Source organism: Bufo gargarizans, chromosome 1 (assembly GCF_014858855.1).
Source record: "Bufo gargarizans isolate SCDJY-AF-19 chromosome 1, ASM1485885v1, whole genome shotgun sequence".
Taxonomy (NCBI): domain Eukaryota; kingdom Metazoa; phylum Chordata; class Amphibia; order Anura; family Bufonidae; genus Bufo; species Bufo gargarizans.
The window spans coordinates 655,851,282-655,875,231 of record NC_058080.1 but is presented as its reverse complement, the minus strand read 5'-3'; the positions used below and the strand labels follow the sequence as shown (position 1 = coordinate 655,875,231).

General features: G+C 44.0%; 1 protein-coding gene across 2 annotated transcripts in view; it reads left to right on the top strand.

Moving 5' to 3' along the window:
• The window catches only part of RASGRF2 (Ras protein specific guanine nucleotide releasing factor 2), a 376,997-nt gene that overhangs the window by 161,138 nt on the left and 191,909 nt on the right, over positions 1-23,950 (top strand). For both annotated transcript variants that reach the window (XM_044276023.1, XM_044276022.1), the window contains exons 2-3: positions 1,199-1,305; positions 3,981-4,128. In XM_044276023.1, the coding sequence (XP_044131958.1) occupies positions 1,199-1,305; positions 3,981-4,128 (255 nt within the window). The remainder of the gene's footprint in view (positions 1-1,198; positions 1,306-3,980; positions 4,129-23,950) is intronic.

Below are 23,950 nucleotides of genomic sequence, written 5' to 3'. Positions count from 1 at the left end.
ATAGGGAGCCAGAACACAGCGGCAGGGAGCATGGATTTCTCCTCGAGTACTGCTGGCTAGGGGGGCAAATAAAAAAATAAACAAAAAAAAAAATGGACAATTCCTTTAAGGAAGTGGAAGAGACTACAGATTGTAGGTGTTAGCACTCCTTATTTTTATACTGTAACTGTCTGCTTGTTTGTCTTTTTCTTTTTCCTTTTTTTTGTTCTCGTTTTTACTTTTATAACATTGCACCTTTCCTTGTATTCTCGTCCACTTCAAGTCATTGAAAAATGCAACACACAGTGAGTAATGGTGCATTGACATTTGTACAAATATCTTTTATTTGTCAGGTCCTTGCAGAAGTGATGTTGACTTCTTTTTGCTTAGACATCAACAAAACGTGTCATTTTATATGTAGTCTCAAGTCTCCCATTCCCACTTACCATGCACCCTCGATGAACTGCTGGTTGAACTCGGTGATGGGTGTGCGCTTCACTCACTTGCCACTCTCAGTACTGCTCAGTGAAGATATTGAGGGAATATCTAATGAAGACACTTTACTGACTATAGATGTTTCCACTTGTTGCCGTTATACCTGTAGAGTAGCATTTGTGTCAAAAATAAATATATATGTTATGTAAGGAAACTTTCACATCTGCGTTTTCAATTCCGCTATTGAGATCCATCATAGGTTCTCAATAGCGGAAGAAAACGCTTCAGTTTTGTCCCTATTCATTGTCAATGGGGCCAAAACTGAACGAAACGGAATGCACCAAAATGCATTCCATTCCTTTTGGTTGTGTCCCCATCGTGGACAGAAAAACTCTGCAAGCAGCGTTTTTCTGTCCGCGATGTGGTGCGGAGCAAGACTGATCCGTCCTCACACACAATGTAAGTCAATGGGGACAGATCTGTTTTCTCTGACACAATAGAAAACGGATCCGTCCCCCATTGACTTTCAAAGGTGTTTAAGACGGATCCGTCATGGCTATAGAAGACATAATACAACCGTATCCGTTCCTGACGGATGCATGCGTTTTTGCAGATCAGTGATGGAACCGCAAAAAACGCAAATGTGAAAGTAGCCTTATTGTTAGTCTTTTTTGCAAGTTTATAACGTAATTGCTATCCCTGCTGTAATGAAATTTCCTGTTTTGCAAGGTATCGTTTAGTAACATTTACATTTTTCTAATGTCATACTTTTTTTCTTCCACAGCATCATTTCACTGTGACCTTTGGCCATGAAGCTCAGAAGCCATTGGAACTGAGATGTGAGGAGGAGGTTGACCGAGACGAGTGGGTAGAGGCCATACACCAAGCAAGGTAGGGCAGCAGATTCTAAACCTGGGGGTACTGTACATAGATTTTCTATTCCCATTAGGCCCAGTCACGTAAATGTGGTTTTACATTTGATACAGGATTTCCATGCTCTCCATATGGAATGTACACTTTTTAGGGAATTTTTCTAAAATCTATTTTTAATCTAGTTACAAGAAGTTTGTGCCCTTGTATAAGTAACGTTTAAAGGGCTCTATCATGATACAGTTAATCTAGCTGAAGCTGGCCATACACATGAGATGGTTGTTGGACACTAACCCAACTCTACTTTCAAAATGCACATTTGACCCAGACTCATATTTTTATCATTGGGTAGAGGGAAATAAGACATTGACCGACTCTATCTCAAATGGCCAATCGCACTTTCTCCAACACCAGCCATCAGGGAAAGAGTTCTCCTATACACTAGTAGGGTAATCCTACAAAGAAAACAAATTTGTATGGCCAGTATTGCTCCGAACCTGCTAGTTTAAATTAATGCATCTACAGAATGCTGATAACAATTTAACTGAAAATGACCCATGCAGTGTACTTTAGAGGGAACTTGTCATGCTGAACATGCTGTCGGAGCTGAAGGCAGCATATTATAGAGCAGGAGGAGGTCCTGTCGGTGATTGACAGCCTTCCCTCTATGACTGTGTATACACGATCACTGATGGGACATCCTCCTGGACTTCAAAGCCCAGAATGAGCAGGAATTGAGATGAAGGAAATTCAGGTTATACTAAATCTTTTCTCTCAAAACGATTTGTGAAACTGCTCAGCAAACTGTTCCAATTAGAATTTTGCTATGGAGATATCTTGACATACAGGGTAGTGTGCTGCGAATTGAAGTGAAACGAATTGACTTTGATCCGAATTTCAGGAAAAATTTGCCAAGCAGTCGAATTTCTTCGTGCTTTGTGGTAACAAAACTATTTTTACTGAAATGGTGGTAAAAAAAAACAACAACCCAAAACATACTCCCCTAATCCATTTGTACGCGGAGAGGCCGAAGCGGCCGTCTTGATTTCTTCAGTCAGGATGGCTGCAACAGCCTCTGTGCGAGCAAATGGATGAGATGACTTTGGTTTTTTTTTTACGCCTGATTAACCCCTGAAAGGCCTCGATGTTACTGTCAGATGATCAGCAATAAACGCGGCAGCATCTGAGGGGTTCAATGATGGAGGGCGACGCGATCGCAATTCCCTGTCATTGTGCCCGCTACATACAGTGGAATGCGATTCGTGACAAAGTAAGTCGTAACCAAACTAATCCGTGAAATTCGGCGAAGCAGCCTAATCAAATTTCTCTAATACAGGGCTATAAATGTACTGTAAGTTGCTGCTTATGATGTGTTATTGTGCTCTGATGAACGGGATTGATATTCCCTGAAACGTATTGAGTTTTATCCTAATAAATTATGATCCCACTGAGAAGAGTCTGTTGCCTGTTTTTGGAACACAGTGGGACTGACCTCTGATGTGTGAACCTGGCGCTGGACGGTGGGTAGCAAGTGTATTGAGTTTATCTTGTCTACACCTTTTCAATTGGTCTTGTGGTCCTAACATGGTGCTGGCAAATGCCTCTGAATGTTATTTTTACATTCTTTGTATGAGCGCTGCCTTCTCTTCTCTGTTTACCTGCTCGCCGTCACAAGTGAAGAGGCGAGCAGTGCAATTACAACTATGACGTTCTCATTCACATCTATGGGATGACTCCCTTCGTTCAAGTGAATAGGAAAGAGCCGTCCCATAGAAGCAAATGTAGACGCTATAGTTGTAATTACACTGCTCACTTCTGCAGTTGCGACGTTGAGCAGGTAAAGAGAGAAGAGAAAGCAACGATTTTATGAGAGCTGCTTTCTCCTCAAACAGCTGATCAGCGGGGGTGTCGGACCCCTGCCGATCTGAAATTGACTCCCTGAGGATAGGTCATCAATAGAAAAAAAGAGGACAAATGCTTTAAATCTGTCATAATCGGTAGTAAACAAAAAATGGAAGACCTATGAGCCTGCTAGAGGAGGTCATGCAATATCTTCAGGACTCGTGTATGTGTTCACGTGGCATCTAGTTGGCAGTATTTTACAGGATTGGTGGGTGTAGTATATTAATGAGTAGTGTTGAGCGAAGTGAGCTTCAGATGCTTCATCCAAAGTCGCTTTGTTCTAAACTTCGGAATAATACTGTATGGAGATTCATCTCCGTACAGTATTAGAATGTATGGATTCTGATGAGCGGAAGTTAGTTATTCACGAATTATCGCGATACTTCGTTGAATAATTTCAGTAGTGGAAAACCACTTTTAAACTTGAAACTGAACTCTGCTTCGGTTGCAAGGTTCTAGTCGGAACCGAAGCCGAGTTCGGTTTCAAGTTTTAAAGTAGTTTTCCACTTTAAAATTCAACTACCGAAGTTATTCAATGAAGTCACGAGCGACTTCACGAATAACTAGCATCTGTCCGTCGGAGCCCATACATTCTAATACTGTACTGAGATAGATCTCCGTATAGTATTATCCCGAAGTTTTGAACGAAGCGACTTCGGATAAGGCATCCAAAGCTCGCTTCGCTCAACACTAATAATGAGTGTTACTGGACTGGAACCTGTTTTAAAGTAGAATTATCCACTATGTATGGTAATACAGGAATAATAGAGTGTTTTGGGGTTCTTGTTTTTCAGCTATTCAGACATTCTGATAGAGAGGGAGGTCTTGATGCAGAAGTACATTCACTTGGTCCAGATTGTAGAAACTGAAAAAATTGCAGCTTATCAACTACGACAACAACTTGAAGATCAAGACACTGAAATTGAAAGGCTGAAGTCAGAGGTATTTGTCTGTAAAGAATTCTTGTTTTCTGAGTATTTGTATACTTTATCATTTAGAGAAGTGACATAATAAAGTTCTTAAATGGCAAATGCAAAGCCAACCCTATAATATATACAAGCCATGGAACTAAAAAATTAAATGGTTTGTCACCCAAAAATCAAGAACCCTCCAGTGTAAGCCATTCTTCAGTAAAGATGAATAAAAACAAAAATGATTAATAGTAAAAAAAATAAATGTTTGAGAAAGTTGAATAATAACCAATATGCTGTCTATCCCTGCACCAGCCTTGTCATCAACATTCCCTAAAAGAATAGTAAATCTACTTGTTTTTGTAGTGATTCTTTAATTACTCTCATATCCCTGCATAGCTAAGCAGATTTTGTATTCAGAAGTGTGGTAAAGCTGCACAGGCTTTTCAAAAAGTGAAAAACACAATTCTGTAATTTTTTTTGTTTTGTTTTTATAGCATTTACTGTGTGCTTAAAATGACATGACAACCTATTCTGAGAGTTAGTACGTTTATGGCAATATCAAATTTATATAATTTTTATTATATACCATATTTGTATAATTTTCATTATACAGTATTTTACTATTCTGGTACTATGTTGGATTACATATACATTTTTGATCACTTTTATTCATTTCTTTTTTGACCGGCAAGGTGACCAGAAAATTACGAATTGTGCATTTTTTCCCATTAACACAGTAACATTTTTTATATTTTAACAGGTTTTTTTGACATTTTCAAACACAGCAAATTCTTAATATTTGAATTTTTTAAAGCATTTTTTGTATTTTTTTTTTACTGTCATTTTTGTCTCAGTAGAGGACTTTCACATGTGATTTTCTGATCTCTTGTACCATAGACTGCAATAAAATAATTTTGCAACATATGGGATTTTAATATGGGATAATGCTGCAGTTGCTATTGACCACGGCATCCGAGGGGTTAAATTACTAGGATCAGATTTATCTCCATAACTGATTATTGTGGCCAGCTGCTGGTTCTATTATACAGCCTCCACCTGCTGTGTATGGAGCGGGATCACCTTGTGATCTGCTCCATACATGCCCTTCTCATCCATGACAGATATATTAATCATAGGTTGTTAAGGGTTTAATATTGATGGCCTATTCTTAAGATAGGCCATCAATATCTGATTGGTATGGGGTTTGACACCCCCTGCAGATCAGCTGTTTCAGAGTAGCTCTGACACTGGAACGTTGCAACTCCATCCATTGTATGGTGGGCAAAGCTGGTAACTGTAGCGCTGCATCCATTAAATTAAATTAAATTGGAGCAGCACTGCAGTTACCAGCCCTGTCCACTACACATTAAATGTAGATGTGTAATTTTGGCAACAACTGCTCTAAAACAGTTGATCAATGGGGTGCCGAGAGTTAGATCCCAGACAATTATCTTGAGAATAGGCCATCAGTATTAAAATCCTTGAATACTTTTTTAGGGGCAAATGTTAGATATATTTTTGTACAGTATATTGACCACCACATATCGAGAGTTTTTTATCACAGGGCTTGTGAAGTGGAGCTCCTCTAAATCAGAGTGAATAGTCACCATTTAATCTTCTAGGACTAGTACAGTGGTTTGTACAATAGTTTGTCATATTACAATGGCCTTAGGTTTTACAATGTTTTCAACATATAATGGTTTTTCTTGGGTTTTCAGTCCAGAACTATGGCCCTAGAGATTGACTGGAAGATCCAGCCAATCAGCATGGGTATTTCACTGGTAAAACACCTGTATTACTGAAGTTCATTGACTGATTGCTGTCTAGTGGTGCCTCTCTACAGTACATTTTGGTATTACATGTCCTGTGCTCCTCCTCCACCGTGCCAGGACTAGCTACTACTTTGGACACAAGGCGAGGATGGCTCCATTTTATAGTTCTGGTAATGTGTATTGTGTAGGAGCCTAAAGAAGCTTCTGTCTTCAACATATAAACTGATTTATATGTTTTATGTGTATTAGTTAGTTTTTTTTTAATCCTTATGTTGAGGATTCAGAAACAGTTACTACTTTATTGAGTTGTGGCATCGAATTACAATCTTTTCAACTGTTCAAGTTTTACATTGGTCATCCTGGACACAATATTTATTATTGTAATTTGAAGGACCACTGTAGTGTAAAACGTTATGCAGTGTCGGACTGGTGTTCCCTGGGCCCACTGGAGAAAATTGAAGATTATGCTAGCGTTAGTGTACTTATAATCTTAATTTTAGTAATGACAGAAGGCGAGTATTTTGCATTAAACTCTCTTTACTTACTCCACATAGCAGTAAAGAAACAGTTAAAACAGTAACCAATCAAAATGCAATAGGAGGTATTGTATTCTGAGCCGTGAGACTCCTCCTCCTCTTTCGCATGCGACATCAGAAAAAACTGGACAAACCAAAGTCAATGTCTCTCAAACCACGAATCCACCGAGCGAATTCCTTGTCCTGTAGCTGTAAGGTATGAAGAAAAATCCGGAGTGCACTGTAACCGGTATCAAAAGACCTTCTTGTCCGCACCCAGATCTCCGGGAGACGAAGTCCGATCCACACGAAGAAACTCCCTGAAGTCGGGCCGGAAACCCCAAGTATTTATACTGAAAAATAACGTGAAATGGGTTAGGAACCGAATCTGAACCTGCTTGCAGGCACGACCCACATAAAATGACAGTAAATGACATCACTTAAAAGAATCTTGGCTGCTAAAACGCAAAACCCACAAAAACCTCCAACCCAAAAGGGAAGGAAACCATATACTTACCCACGAGCACTTACCAAGGGTGGGAAAGAGGTGGGAAAATACTCGCCTCCTGTCATTACTAAAATTAAGATTATAAGTACACTAACGCTAGCATAATCTTCAATTTTACCACATGACAGGAGGCTTCATATTTTGCATTTTTAACGCTGATTCACCAGACACATAGCCGCCCCCGTGCTTGGGCGAAAGTAGAATGTCCGGAAGGTAGACTCTCTCGACCAGTCCGCCGAATGTAGGATGTCCGCCAGAGAAGCGCCTGCCGAGAAGGCCGAGGAAGCAGCCGCCCCACGAACTGAATGTGCCCCAAAACAGGGGTGCACCCCTGCCAGAGACAGAAGCCACCGTATCCACCTGGCGAGTGTAGTAGTCGAGACGGGAACGTGAGGCCTAACGTAGGACACCAAAAGCTGTCCCGAGGCAGAAACTCGAAGCGCGGAAGTGACCTCTACGTACCGAGTAAGGGTAGAAACGACACAAAGTTGCGGTTCTGAAGCAAAGAAGGGATAAAAAACCGACGTAGAGTTCGACTTGGTACGTCTAGACACCCGAAAGGTAACTCCCTCCGGAGAGACCGAAAAGGCGTCGACGTCGAAAGCCCGTACGTCCGAAACCCGACGAAAGGAAACGAGGCAAAGTAACAAAGTCAACTTGGCCGACAGTTGTCTCAGAGAGAGGTAGGTATTAGTCGGCCAATCTCTCAGAAACTGAAGAACCAAGGCCACATCCCAGAGACGAGAATATCTGGGACCCGGTGGTCTCTGCAACCGTATACCCCTAAGTAAACGGCAAACAAGTGGATCCCTCCCGATTGGGATCCCGAGAGAGGGAACGTGTGCCGCCGAAATAGCGGAACGCACCACGTTGAGAGAACGATAGGAGCGGCCCAAAGAGAACAAATGTGACAGAAAATTCAATATGGCGGTCACAGGTGCCGTAAATGGATCGAAGTCCCGTTCACAGCACCAAGAAGACCAGGAATCCCAAGCTGATAAGTAACATCTTCTAGTTCCAGGAGCCCAGGAGTCCCATATGAGGTCTCTAGCTGCCTGCAATAAGTCGCTGGTTTGCCAGGCTCCCCGGAAAGAGCCCAAGCCACCAGAAGGAGACGGCCCTCGAGTACCAGGGGATGCGGATTCCCTTTCGGGTCCGTGAGGAGCATCGGGAAAGACGGTAGGAGCAACGGATCGATGTAGGAGAGCTCCAGGAGGTCTGGGAACCACGGTTGACTCCGCCAAAGCGGAGCGACGAGCAGGAGAGAAATGCGTTGATTCCTCAGGAATTGAATTGTCCGTGCGATCATGGTGAAAGGGGGAAAGGCGTACGCTCCCTTGGCTGGCCACTGTTGGAGAAACGCGTCCACCGCTAAACTCTCCGGATCCGGCAGCCAGCTGAAGTAGGCCGGAGTCTGCCTGTTGTTGCGGGAAGCGAATAGGTCCAGTCGGAAGGGGCCCCTCCTGACTGAGAGCCGTTGAAAGACCTGAGGATCCCATCTCCAGTCGCTGCTGTCCCTCCAGTGACGCGAGAACCAGTCTGCCGTCAGATTAGTCTCCCCCGGAAGGTATTCCGCCCTGAGCGAAATGTTGCGGGGAAGGCAGAAATCGAAGATCTCCTTCGTCACCTCCGACAGTAGTCGGGAACGGGCTCCGCCCAGGCGGTTGATATAGCGGACCGCCGAGATGTTGTCCATCCGCAAGAGAATACAGCAATGTGACTTGTCCTTCGCCAGACTGCGGATAGCGAACGACCCCGCCAGCAGTTCCAGGCAGTTGATGTGGAGAAGACTCTCCTGAGAGGTCCAGGCACCCCCTGTCGATCTGCCTCCGCCCGTCGCGCCCCAGCCCCAAAGGCTGGCGTCCGACTCCAAAACGACGTCGGGAGAGCTCCCGAAGATGGCTCGGCCGTTCCAAGCCTCCATGCTGTCGAGCCACCATCTGAATTCCTCCCTGACCTCTTCCGTTATCGGGATCGACTGATCGTAGGAAGGATTCCGATGGAGAAAGGAGGTCTTCAGACGTTGCATCGCCCTGTAGTGGAGCGGTCCCGGGAATATGGCCTGAATGGAAGCGGACAGTAGACCTACAATCCGAGCCAGAGTAGCGGCTGACTCTGCGCAACTCCTTCTTGATAGCCGCGATCTTCGTCGCTGGTAAGCGTAGTGTGCTGGACCTGGAGTCTATCTCGAATCCCAGAAACTGCACAGTCTGAGTCGGGGACAACTCCGACTTCAAGAAGTTCACCATGAACCCCAGGGAGGTCAGGAAGTCGACGGTAAAACGTGTGTGCCGAGTCAGTCTGGACCTGTCGTCGCAAAACAGAAGCAGGTCGTCCAGGTATATAATGCACCGAATCCCTTGAGCACGAAGATGTGCGACCACAGGCTTCAGCAACTTGGTGAAATACCACGGGGCTGAACTGAGGCCGAAAGGGAGGCACGTGAACTGCCACGGAAGGCCTTGCCACAGGAATCTGAGGAAACGCCGGCAGGTCAAGTGGACCGGTACCAACAAGTACGCGTCCTTGAGGTCCAGTCTCGTGAACCAATCTCCGTCTCGAAGGAGGTCCCTCAGAAGGTGTATGCCTTCCATCTTGAAGTGCCTGTACCGCACGTAGGAGTTGAGCCTTTTTAAATTTTAAGACTGGTCTGAAATCCCCGGTCTTTTTCTTCACCAGGAAAATATTGCTGAAAAAGCCTCCCTGATCGTGTGCGGGCTCCACCGCACCTTTGGAGTGGAGGTCTAGTAGCTCGTTTTCGATCAACCTGCCGTCCTCTGCGGAGCAGACGAAAGGATGCGGCAGGATCGACTGGTCCGGAAGGTCCACGAAGTCTATGACGTAACCCTGCACCGTCTGGAGGATCCATGCGTCCGACGATATAGCCGCCCAGTTCTGAAAACAAAGGGAAATACGACCTGCTGTATGAGTGAGAAGAGGTACCTGCAACAGGTGACGACTTACCGGTGGAGTTGAAGCGAGCCCTGCCCCGGGCACGTGATCCACGACCTCTGTCGGCTCCTCTGGTGAAGGAGAAAGGCTGTCTATAGCCTGCTTCTGGGTAGAACGGTTGAGGCCTTTGAGAACTGGGGCCCGAAGGCCAGAATCGGCTGGCTGCTCGGCCCCTGTGGCGGCCAGCCCTTCCAAAAACAGGCCAAACAGGAACGGGAGACCTGCTGAGGAGAAAAAACTTCACCGGAGCCACAAACCCCCCAAAATATGGCAGTAGACATTAAATATTACCACAAGGGTAGAAAGCAAAGCCCCCAAATGGAACATACGTAACCCCAAAACCTGAGAGAGCCGAAAACTCTGACCTGTCTGTCTGATGGAGCAGTAAAGAAAGAGGAGGAGGAGTCTCACTGCTCAGAATACAATACCTCCTATTGCATTTTGATTGGTTACTGTTTTAACTGTTTCTTTACTGCTATGTGGAGTAAGTAAAGAGAGTTTAATGCAAAATATGAAGCCTCCTGTCATGTGGTAAAATTATTCTCACTGCCCAACCCCTATATCATCAATAAAGCCTAACAAGTTTAAGCCTAACAGTAAAATAAATAAACCCTAGTGGCAGGTAGTTGGCTCTAAAGGCAGCCAAATGTTTTCCAGGATGTCCTCCATGACAACACCACATGGAGGAGGTCCTCATTAGTCTCTAAAGAGACAGAGTACATAGAGTTTAGAAGGCCCCTCCCTCCTTCACCAGTGTGCTTCCTATCCCTATAAAGGTCAGGTTTCAGCAGAGATGTTCCCTGCTGTGAAATGAAGAAAAGATGAAGTGTGGTGTGCATGATGGACTCCGGGATAGGATCAGGGGGTTCCACTACTTCTTCCATCCCTTGTACTAGGGCTTGGCTAACACTCTCATGGTAGGTAGCCTAGTTCTCTTCTTTTGATGTGCCACAGTATCCGGTAGCGGGTGCTGCTTTCCCTCTTGTGAGGGGCTCTGAGCTCCATGGATCTCCTCCTCACTGACGGAAGCGGCGCTCTGGTGTTTAGCTATACCGGCATCACCATGTTCTTTTGCCCGGGATCCCTCAGCGTCTGATGTCACTTCCGGGTGGCATCCGCGCATCCCATTTAACTGGAAGTCTTCGCTCAGGCACAGGAATGGAGGCAGCAACAATGCTTGAGTCCCCTATGGGTAGACTCTCATTGCACCAATGGGTATGTCATGATGCCCTGGTACTTAAGGACACATGACGTACCGGTGTATTTATGATCACCGCCGCGTGGTGATCGGAACAGAGTGCCGAGGGGGGTCCCCCCCCCCCCCCCGTATCAGCAAATGCTGCAAACCACAGGTCAATTCAGACCTGCAGTTTGCGGCGTTTTCGGGTGGCGACTGCAGTGGCCATCGGGTCCCCATGCTGCTGTATTGGGGACCCGATGGCATTGAAGGCAGCCCGATGCCTTCCTTAGGTATTGGGGCTGCCTTCCGGTGAAGAGCCTGTGAGATCCAGCCCCCTCGTACAGCCAATGCATTCCAATACAGAAGTATTGGAATGCATTGTAAAGGGGATCAGACCCCCAAAAGGTAAAGTCCCAAAGTAGGACAAAAGAAAGTAAAAAAAGTTCCCCCCCCCCCAAAAAAAATTACGTTTCAAGTAAAAAAAACAAAAAAACAAAAACAAACGTCATTTTCCCTAAATAAAGTAAAAAAAAATTTGGTAAAAAATAGGGGAAAAAAAGGGTAGACATATTGGGTATCACCGCGTCCGGTACAACCGGCTCTATAAACATTACATGACCTAACCCCTCAGATGAACACCGTAAAAAATAAAAACTGTGCTAAATAAACCATTTTTTTTGTCACCTTACATCACTAAAAGTACAACAGCAAGCGATCAAAAAGGTGTATGCCCACTAAAATAGTACCAATCTAACAGTCATCTCATTCCGCAAACAATGAGCCCCTAACTAAGACAATCGCCCAAAAAATTTAAAAAATATGGCTTAGAATATGGAGACACTAAAACATATTTTTTTTGTTTTAAAAAAGCTGTTATTGTGTAAAACTTAAGTAAATAAAAAAAAGTATACATATTAGGTATCAGTACGTTCGTAATAACCTGCTCTATAAAAATATCACATGACCTAACCCCTCAGATGAACACCGTAAAAAAAAAAGTGTTAAAAAAAAGCCATTTTTTGTCACCTTACATCACAAAAAGTGTAATAGCAAGCGATAAAAAAACACCAAAATAGTGCCAATCAAACCGTCATCTCATCCCGAAAAAAATTAGCCCCTACACAAGTCAGTCGCCCAAAAAATAAATAAAACTATGGCTTTCAGAATGTGGAGACACTAAATAATCATTATTATTTTTTTTAAATGCTTTGTTATGTAAAACTGAAACAGACAATAGTTATATTTGGTATTGTCGCGTCCGTGACAACCTGCTCTATAAATACACCACATGATCTAATCTGTCAGATGAATGTTGTAAATAACAAAAAATTCTAAACGGTGCCAAAACAGCTATTTCTTGTTACCTTGCCTCACAAAAAGTGTAATGTAGAGCAACCAAACATCATATGTACCCTAAAATAGTACCAACAAAACTGCCACCCTAAAATCGGATCACTTTTTTGGAGTTTCTACTCTAGGGGTGCATCAGGGGGGCTTCATGGTGGGACATGGTGTCAAAAAACCAGTCCAGCAAAATCTGCCTTCCAAAAACCATATGGCATTCCTTTCCTTCTGTGCCCTGCCGTGTGCCCGTTCAGCAGTTTACAACCACATAATGGGGTGTGTCTGTAAACTAAGGAATCAGGGCCATAAATATTGCGTTTCGTTTGGCTGTTAACCCTTGCTTTGTAACTGGAAAATAATTATTAAAATGGAAAATCAGCCTAAAAAATAAAATCAAGAAATTTGATCTCTATTTTCCATTAATTCTAAGTTTGTCAAATCTGTTTTGAATACCTTGAGGGGTGTAGTTTTTAAAATGGGGTCATTTTTGGGTGGTTTCTATTATGTAAGCCTCACAAAGTGACTTCAGACCTGAACTGGTCCTGAAAAAGTGGGTTTTAGAAATTTTCAGAAAAATTTCAAGATTTGCTTCTAAACTTCTAAGCCTTGTAACGTCCCCCAAAAAAATTAAATGGCATTCCCAAAATGATCAAAACATGAAGTAGACATATGGGGAATGTAAATTAATAACTATTTTGGGAGGTATTACTATGTATTATAGAAGTAGAGAAATTGAAACTTGGAAATGTGCAAATTTGTGATTTTTTTTTTTAACTCCATTTTACCAGTGTCTTGAAGTACAATCTCAGAGTGGCCTGGATAAGTAAAAGCGTTTTAAAGTTATTCACACATAAAGTGACACTGGTCAGATTTGCAAAAAATGGCCAAGTCCTTAAGGTGAAAAAGAGCCCGGTCCTTAAGGGGCAAGTCTTTTTATGTATGTTGTATACCAGCAGGTAAGTAACATGGATGGTCCAGATTCTGGCCGGTCTGTGCTGTTCCCAGATTCCTTTTCTCAGGGTCATGTAAGTTGTGTTTTGCTCACAGACCCTGTATCATTATGTTCAACTATTGGTAGCATTCATGCTTCCTTCTATGTATTTACAGGAGGAAAAGGATTCGGCACACAAGACCCCTACAGAAGCCAAGATTAGAGAAAAATTATGCACAATTCATACAAAAAAAGTTGTTAGAATCATACACTAAACAGCTTTGCACTACATGCATTGATAAAGTGATGCGAGAAGGGCAGCCATCTTTATTGTCAGAAATAAAACAGATGATAAGGGAAGAAGCGCAGTCATTTGTGACTAAACTAATCCCGCAGACCTCCATACCTCAGGGCCAGATCAAGAGACCAAGACTGCAGTTGGACACTGACCCAGAGGCCAGCAGTCATCCAAGGTCTGAATGAAAATGTAGGAAGAAGAAAAATAATTTCCTTCTTCAGCTGAAGAAGAAAAAAAGTCCTTTTCATTAAAAGATTTGAATTGTCTTCCCTCAGCAGACCACCAGACTATGGACAGAGGAAGTTATGCAACTCCGGTCCATTCAGGATGAGATGTTTAGGGGCTTAAAGGCCAAAAGGAAATGCTTATTTCCAGTAAATAAGAACTGGAAGAGCCTGATTTTGGAAGGCTGGGAAGATGCAGAAAAGAGACTACACATCTTCCAAGAACTTCAAAAACATTTAGCCTTTGACACAGACAATACCAAACTGTTTAAAATCCCAAAAATAGATATACCAATCACTAAAGTAATAAAAAAGACTTTGTTGCCTATTACACATTCTTCACAACTTAAGGACGCAATGGATAGGAAGATGGATGATGTCCTGAAAAGATCCTGGGAAGCCTCATCTGCCTTTAATAATGTGGTAGCTAAATCCTTATATTTATGGTTATCCTAGCTTGAAAACGATCTAAAAAAAAAACATCAAGTTAAAAGATTTTGGAATCTGCCTTCATTGTTGATGCTTCTGCTAAGTCTATCAGATTCGCTACTAGAGGAGGATCCCTTTCTAATGCCACCAGGCGAGCATTATGGCTTAAGACTTGGTCGGAACACATTCTGCCTCAAAATAAGCTTTACGCTATACCTTTTTTAGGATCATATCTGTTTGAGCCTATTCAAGATACTATTTTAGAAAAGGCGACTATTATAAACAAAGACGACACAGCCTGCCCTCTGGTATCAAACGCAGTCGTCCAGAGGGAAAAGTAAGACTGGAAGGTGGAGTTATCCAAAAGGAGGAAAAGGTAAAGGGTTTCTCCTTAATCCCAGCTTCTCTCAAAGTACTGTAAGAAATGACCTGTGGGAGGAAGATTAAAATCCTTCCTTTCGCAGTGAAGCGAAATAACGGGCAATCCATGGGTCCTCAATATAATAACAGAGGGCTACAAGATAGAGTTGACTGATCTCCCGCCAAAAAGATTCAGTCTGACAGAATTAAAAAAAAAATCACAGAAAAGAGATAAAAAACAAAGATAAAAACATCCTGCACTATATGATAAAAAAATGAAGATTTCCATGGCTACATTTATGAAAAAAATCACGAGAAAAATAAAAAAATATTAATGTACTAACAAAATAGATGGAAGCATTCTATCAGGTCACGCAGGTCCTATGCTAAACTTACCTATGCCATTGGGAATCTATGTTCAGGAGCGCTGACTCTGCACATATAGTGTGCTGCTCCTAGTCACCTCTATGTGCATCCAGAAACCAATGAGAGACGGAGCAAGTACCACCTAATCAAGGCGGTCTGTTTGATAGGAAGGGCAAAAGTGCACAGAAATGCTACCTCCCAAAATAAAATAGGAACACATTCACACTTGAAGGTGCACACTATACAAATCAACAATACAACTCATCCGTCCAGCAGCAGTAATTGGACTTAAAGGCATTCTGAAGCTTTTTTTAAACTGATGATTAGGGATGAGCGAACTTTGTGTTACAAGTTCGGTGTACAAGGTTCGGGTTATCTAAGATTTCTATTATGGATTCCGCTATCACGGACTATATAAGTTATGGTCCATGGTAGCGGAATCCATAACTGAATTCTTAGATAACTCGAACCTTGTACGCCGAACTTGAATCACAAAGTTCACTCAACACTACTGATGATCTATCCTCAGGATAGATCATCAGCATCTGATTGGCGGGGGTCCATCAACAGGGAACCCTGCATATCAGCTATTTGAGAAGGTAGTTGCACTGGCAGTATCACCGTGGCCTTTTCCCGGTTTCCCGCAGGCCCAGTGACGTTACGACTAGTATCACTGGCCTGGGCGCGGCTAAGCCCCATTCACTTCGGTGGGGCTTCAACTTTAACTGATACTGACCTGGGAATTTGTGAATTTGTGCCAGCAAAACCACCTTAGGTTTAATGCCGGAAAGACTAAGGAGATGGTTATGGACTTCTGTAAGCACAGACATCCTCCTAAACCAGTGGACATCAATGGTATGGACGTGGAGATAGTCAACACTTATAAGTACCTGGATGTACTCCTTAATAATAAGCTGGACTGGGCAGATAACATGGTTGCACTATACAGAAATGGGAACAGTAGGCTGCTTAGGAGGCTGAGAGCTTTTGGAGTGCAGAGGACACTTCTTAGGGTCTTTTTCAACTCTGTGCTGCAATCAGTTATCTTCTTCGGAATGGCCTGCTGGGGTAAGGATGAGACTTGACAAACTGATTAGAAAGGCCAGCTCCGTCCTAGGGAGCCCCCTAGAACCAGTGCAGATAGTAGGTGAAAGAAGGATATTATCCAAGTTGATCTCCATGCTGGAGAATATCTCCCATCACATGAATGAGACATTGATAGCATTGGGCAGTACCGTCAGTGACCGACTGCTTCACCCCACATGTGAGAAGGAACGCTATTGGAAGTCATTCCTCTCTGCTGCTGTTAGTCTGTACAACCAACACTGACCCAAGTGGAGATGGACTGCACGTGTTCCTGTGAATATCATTCCATCCAGAGACTGAATTCTATAAGCTGTGATATCTCTAGCCCTTATTTTTATTTCTTTCATCTGTAATCTACTGTCACTGTAATGCCTTAATTTAGAAAAAAAAATATTCTCTGTGCTACTGTAACACTGTTAACTTCCCCATGGTGGGACTATTAAATAATTATCTTATCTTACCCACCAGGATAAGACAGAGTTTAAAATGGTGGATAGAAGCAGAAAATGTCACTAGGGGGTCTTTAAATCTGTACATTTTAGTAAAAACAGACGCCAGCAAGATAGGTTGGGGGGGGGGGGGGGCAGATACAGGACCTTTTTATTTTTAGGATTCTTGGCACCAAGAACTTTCCCACAGATTATCAAACTACAGGGAATTAAGGGCAGTTCTGGAAACGTTACTCAGGGCAGAGGACCTTCTAAAGGGTCAGCATGTCCGAGTACTATCAGACAATATGACAACTGTTTCCTTCCTAAGCCGACAGGGCGGTTCAAAATATCTGACCCTTCAGCCCTTAGCAGATCATCATTTGAACATAAAAATCATTCCTGTCGATCTCAGCAGTCCAACTAAGAGAAAGAAATAGTTGCCACAGACTTCCTGAGCAAGTGCACAATCAGTCTTGGGGAATAGCTTCTCAAAAGAGAAATTTTTCAACAACTGTGCAAGAAATGGGGGACTCCTCGGGTGGATCTTTTCACCAGGTGCATTCTTTCTTCTCACTAAATCGTGGGACAGACCAGTTGCTATAGATTCTCTATCCCAAAAATGGAATATGGATCTCAGTATTGAAGGCCCTGGCACAGGAACAACCTTTCTCTCTACCATCAGAGGAGGATCTTCTATCCCAGGGTGCTTTCAGCTATCCACAAGTGCACATATTGACAGCATAGATTCTGAGAAACAAATCCTCAGAGCAAGAGGACTTTCAGACAGAGTAATCTCCACTATGCAGCAGAGTCATAAGAAAGTCATAGGAAAGTGACTGCAGATATTTATGGTAAGATTTTGAAAAAGTCCCTTCATAAAGAAGAGTTTTCTTCTTCTATTCTGGATATTTTGGAGTTCCTGCAAGAAAGGTTTGAGATGGGCTTTTAGACGTAATACTTTTGAGTACAAATTTACGCCTAAAGTTGGTTTTTAGATGTTAAACTTGCAGAATGTAGCTGGATTAAAACTTTTTCTAAAGCCATATCAAGGATTCACCGTTCCATAAAAAAGCCTGTTCCTCCCTGGGATCTACTTGTTTTGACTAGCCTCTGTAAATCCCCATTCAATAGAGGAAAGCAACATTAAGATGCTGTTTATGAAAACGTCCTTTTTGGGGGATATTACATTAGCCAGAAGGGTTAGGGAAATACAGGCACTACCTACCAGAGATCCGTATTTAACAATCTTGAATGACAGAATAATTCTAAAATTAGATCCAGGCTTCTTTCAAAAAGCGGTCTTCATTTTATACCAGCCAGGAAAAATTCTTCCTTCCTTATGTGCAGATCCAACGAACCAGAATGAACAGATGGTCCATACTCTGGATGTGAGGCGTTTAGTATTAAAATATTTGGAGATGACAAAGTCTTTCAGGAAATACTCAGCATTATTTATTCAGTTGTCAGGAAAGAATAAAGAAAAACAACCACCATAGCAAGATGGTAAAACATTTTACTTTCCTATTCTTTACAGGACCTGAACTGTCCATTAAATGTAACGGCCCATTCTACTCGAGCAATGGCGGCCTCATGGGCAGAAAAAGCAAATGCTTTAATTAAACAGATCTGCAGGGCTGCAACCTGGTCCAGTTTCCATACTTTTTGAAAACATTACAGACTGGATATTACTGACACAAAAACTTGGCCTTTGGACAAAAAGTCCAACAGGTCATTGGCCTTCCCTAGACTAATGATCTGGTATTGCTCCATGTGGTGCTGTCATGTTCGACATCCTGGAAGCTAGGAATTAGTCCTACCGGTGATCGTTTTTCCAGGAGTCTGATATGACAGCACCCTGCTCATTCCCTCCCTTTGTTAATTCTGTTTGAAATCTCTTTTTATTAAGACAAACAAAGATCATCAGCTTAATACATATGTAAAATGGAGGGTGATACATATCCCATTTCAGCAAGGCATAAATCTTCAAAGGCAGAGCCTAACAATACAGGCTAGGATACATTAATCCCTCGGTTAGGGCAAAGGCCCCAAGGTGAGAGATCTTACAGGACATAAAAACAAAAAAGTCTAAACGTCTACAAACACAACAGTGTGTCAACCCATTACCCATATTATCATTCACTCAGGAGCATCAAGATTGCTAGCGATGGCCACAACTTCTATGACATGGTATGAACATATCTTGGATACGACATGGTATGAGCATATCTTGGACAGAGGACAGTATTTGTGAAAATTGTGTATGTAAAGGATCACTGGCCATCAAGGAGGCTGGACCTGTACTCTATCCAAGGCTGCCAAAGTTTCAGGAAGCTATCTCTGCAGTGGTACGTCCACCCTATCAGCTCCTCCATTAGGCACATCTGATGGACCCTGTCCCTCCACATTTCTAGCGTTGGCGGCTCCACTGATCTCCATTTGACCGGGATTAGGAGCTTTGCCGCCATCAGTAGATGTGTGATCAGGTTATTTTTCCCCGGGCGAAAATCAGATGTGGGTAGCCAGAGCATCACTAACTGAACTGTGAGCCTTAAATTTGTGGCACATATCCTATTTATGGCCCCTTCTACACCATCCCAGAAAGGTCGTACCATCGGGCAGGACCACCAAATGTGGGAGAGGGAACCAGTGCCGTCTTTACACCTCCAACAGAGGTCTGTAGGAAGTAGCTTAATTTTAAAAAGGTATTCCGGGGTCCTATACCACCTTAGCGCTATCTTGACTGAATTCTCCTGTATCTTTATACACCTGGAAAACCCATGTGAACATTTTTGGATCCACTTTCTACTAATATCATCTGCTACCAGGTGTAGTTCTTTTTCCCATTCCACCACCCACGGCGGCACATTTGAATCCCTTGCGTTAAGGATCTGTCGGTAGATGAGGGTTACACATTTATTCGGCAGCTTTGGTAATAGAATAAAATTCTCCAACCAAGTCGGATCGTGCAGTGGAGTAAAGCTAGAGGCCACGAATTGCTTACAAATAGATTCAAAATCATTTCTCTGGATAAAGTCCTTTCCTGGTGTAACATCTCCTGACAAGCTAGCATAGAAGTCCGAAGACGTCTGTACTTTCTTTAGATCTCCCACTTTGCAGTGAGATAGGGATAACCAAATATCTGAAGGGGACTGTATCTGTGGGTGCATCGCTATAGGGACCACCGGCAGAGGAGCCAAAGGAGAGACCCTGGCGTGGCCAGAGGAGAGCTCCCCAGACCTATGGCAGACATGAAGCAGTCCCTTGGTAAGCTCACTATCAACTCTAGCCCCTTCCCCTGACTTCCCAGGGATCCACAACCTGCGGAATACTTCCTTACCCAGTAGAGCTAACTCCAAGTCTATGTACATCCAGTGGGTCTCCTGTCTAGCTAACCTAATCCACCTCTCCAAGCTAATGGCCTGGATATAAGTTGTTATGTCTGGCAGGGATACACCCCCTTGTTTTTTCCTACGGGAAAGAAGCCGTAAGGATACTCTAGGGCGACCCTTATCCCAAAGATATCTGCTCATGACAGCCTGTAGTTTATTAGTATAAGATCCAGGGATCAAAATGGGGAGAGCTCTCAGTGTATACATTATTAGAGGCAGGATATAGGTGGTCAAAACATTTTTCCTACCCAGCCATGAGAGGAAAGGCGAATAACTTTTTGAGAGAATGGAAGTGACTTTGGAGAGTAACGGGGGGTAATTAAGACTAAATAAAAGTTTGGGTTCCATCGGGATCAAAACCCCTAGATATTTGATAGCTTGCTTGGGCCATTTGAATGGCGTGAGAGCTTTGACCCGGATACGCAGGGCTGTCGGCAGCGAAATCCCTAAGGCCTCTGATTTATCAAAGTTTATTTTAAAATTCGAGACCACCCCAAAGGCTTCAAAAATCTGCATGACCTCTGGTAAGGCTATCTCAGGGTTCGTCATCCATAGCAACAAATCATCCGCAAAAGCGGCCATCTTGTGACTGTAACCGCCTAGTTTTACCCCATTAATCAAGGGAGATTGGCGAAACTTAAGTAAAAGCGTCTCTAAAGTAAGGATAAATAGGGTGGGGGATAACGGACACCCCTGGCGGGTACCATTTCTGATTTGGAAGGCGCTCGATAGGGTACCGTTGACCAATACTCTCGCAGATGGAGCAGAATATAAAGTATAGATGGCCCTAATGAAGTCTGCTGGGAATCCAAAGGCGCCTAATGCTTTCCCCATATAGTTCCAACTGACCCTATCGAACGCCTTCTCAGCATCCGTACCTAATAGTACAAGGGGGGACTTAGTTTTGGTGGCATGAGTAATCATATGGATCACTCTACTAATATTATGTCTGCCCTCTCTGCCCGCCACGAAGCCCACCTGCTCCTCTCCCACAAGCCCAGGAAGCAATCCCGCTATCCTACCGTTCAGCAGCTTGGCCCACCACTTCAGGTCTGTGTTTAGCAACGAGATTGGTCTGTAGCTACCACAGCTCTCTCTATCCTTACCATCCTTATGTATGATCGTAATATGTGCTTCCTGGGCCTGTGGAGTCAAGGAGCCCCCTGTGAGCAGAAGATTGCAGACATCAGTGAAATGAGGGACTAGAACATCCTTAAACTTTTTATAATATGATATTGGGAACCCGTCCGGTCCCGGGCTTTTGCCAGAGGGGATAGAGGCTAGCACTTTATCCACTTCTTCCCATGTGAACGGCAGAAGCAGTTTACGCCTATCCTCTTCCGGTAATTTAGGGATAGTTATAGAGTCGAGAAACTCCATTGCCCGGTCGTCGAGCTGCTGTCTAGAGAGTGGGGCCGGGAGGTTATACAGGGACGAGTAAAAGGAACAGAACTCCTGGGCTATGGCTGGTGTGTTAATAAGCCGTGAGCCTGAAGATGACTTGATGGCCTGAATGAAAGACTTGTTCCTCTGACCTTTGAGGAGGCTGGAGACCAACTTGGAGCCCCTGTTTCCATGTAAGTACTGTTTAAAGCGCAATACCTTTAATGCCCTTGCTGAACGTACGTTAAGAAGATCAACAACCTCCTTTCTTAATTTCTTAAGTGATCCTAGGACCTCATCCGCTTGTGATCTCTTATGAAGAATTTCAAGCGTGGAGATCTGCTGAAGAAGGGAATCTAGCAATTTCTGCCTGCTTCTCTTGACTCTAGATCCTAGGCTAATGAGCTCTCCCCTGACCACCACCTTGTGAGCCTCCCACAGCGATGTCCCACTAGAAAGGCCCCCAACGTTTTCCTTGAAATAATTGTGTAGACATCTCTCAACATCCCGCCTATGCGATTCCTCCTCCAGGAGCGTCTCATTCAGCCTCCAGACCCAGGATCTCGGAGGCAGAGCTTGAAACTTAATCTTCACACTCACAGGCGCATGGTCCGAAATTACAATATTCCCAATGGAAGCCTCAGTGACCGAGGTCATCAGGTGATTAGATAAAAGTATATAATCAAGGCGTTGGTATGAGCCATGCGTCTGCGAGTGGAAGGTGTAATCATTGTCCTCTGGATGCAGAAGACGCCAAGCGTCCGAGACCCCTAAATCCCTGAAAGAGATGAGCAGTCTCCTCATCTGTGTTTTGGAGGATGGCCGATTCCTGGATGTCGAGTCTCTGGAGGGATCAAGCGTGAGGTTGAAGTCACCACCTATAATGAGATAACCTTCTCTAAAGGTCTTGAGGATCTCCAGAGTACTGATCAGCCAGGAGATCTGTCTACTGTTTGGTGCATACAGATTCACCAGAGTATACATGGTATTTGCCACTTTCCCTTTCAAAAATAGGTAGCGCCCATCAGGATCAGTCAACCTAGACGTCAGTGTAAAAGGGAAATTCTGGCCTAATGCTATCGACACCCCCCTTGCCGCTGAGGAGTAAGCGGCGTGGTACCACTCCGGGAAGTACTTGTTCACAGTTTTAGGTATATGCAAATGCCTAAAATGGGTCTCCTGGATAAGCACCACGTCCGCACCCTCCCTCCTAAGTAACTGATAAATCTGGCTCCTTTTCTGTGGAGTGTTCATACCATTCACGTTGCAAGACAAAACTTTCAAATCAGCCATAATAACAATCTGTAGGACTGAGCATACAAGCTATAGAATCAGGTGTGGGTAGACACAGGTAAACAACAAAAAAGAACAGAACAAAAACAACGCTGTCATATAGAGCATAAAGATTCATACTGAAGGGTATTATCTACCTAATGGGTTACAGAACCAGACGCGGAGGATTAGTGTGAAAAACACCCGGAGGCCAGGTCTCACACACTAGTCCCAGCGACACTGCAACAGACAGTAGGTAAGTCTTATGGAAAGCGAACATGTATATGGAGAAAAACCTCCCAGGGCACTGCGCATAGCATCCTCCCTCATTTTGAATAAAAACATAACTGGGCCTTGCACACAGTTCTAGAAACGTGGTCAAGTACATTTTTCTTTCACTGTTGAGTGGGTGCATCGGCGAAAGTATAGGGGAAGGAGGTAGAAGGGAAGAGATGATGCGAGAAAGAAGGGAAAAGGATAGGAAAGATGGATGCAAAAAGAGGAGAACCACGACAGGCAAAATCCCACCCTAAGAGCGGTAGGCAAGAATACGGAGCTTGGAACCTGCTAAACGGAGACATTAAGTCGTCCACTGTCTCAATGGTCGAAGGTTCTCTAACCCCGGTTCAAAAGATCTTCAAGAGTCCTTGCTGGAACACATCAGGGGATCCTTTTCTTCGGGGTCCTCTTCTTCTGTGCAAGCTGCCAGTCTTCTAGCTGCGGTAAGCACGGGAGATCTAGCGCCGGATTGCAGGGCAGCCACGATGGTATGTCCAGGGCTTCCGATCCCAGGGCCTCCCAGATAGGAGGTAAGTCCTCTGGGAATCTAATAGTGAACTGCTTCCCTCCGATCGCCGTGCTGAGACCGAAGGGGAACAACCAACGAATCGGCAGCTTCTTGTTCCTAAGCAGCGCGGTTAACGGGCGTAAGTTCCTTCGCTTGGCCAAGGTGCTTGCCGCCAAATCTTGAAAGAAAAGTATTTTATGACCGTCCAGCGAGATATCTTCTTTCTCTCTGGCTGCACGCAGGACAGCTGCAGTATCAAGAAAGTTCAGAAGGGCGCACACCACGTCTCTAGGCGGTTCGCCGTTAGCTGGTTTGGGCCTAAGAGCCCTGTGGGCCCTTTCTATAGTGATGGCGGCAGCGCGTTCATCTCCCACCAAGGAGGCGAATAGGCGACGCACAGCGTCAGTCAGATCTTCAGCTGGCACCGTTTCGGGTATGCCCCTCAGACGAACATTCTTCCTCCGTCCCCTGTTTTCCTGATCCTCTAGGTTCAGGTAGGCTGTGTTAACCATCTTGGACATCGCTGATAAGTGATGCTGTACACCTGCGCCATGTCGGACCAGGAGGTCCTGGTGATCTTCCAGGGTCTCTACCCGGAGGCCTAGCTGCTGGAACTCGGCTTT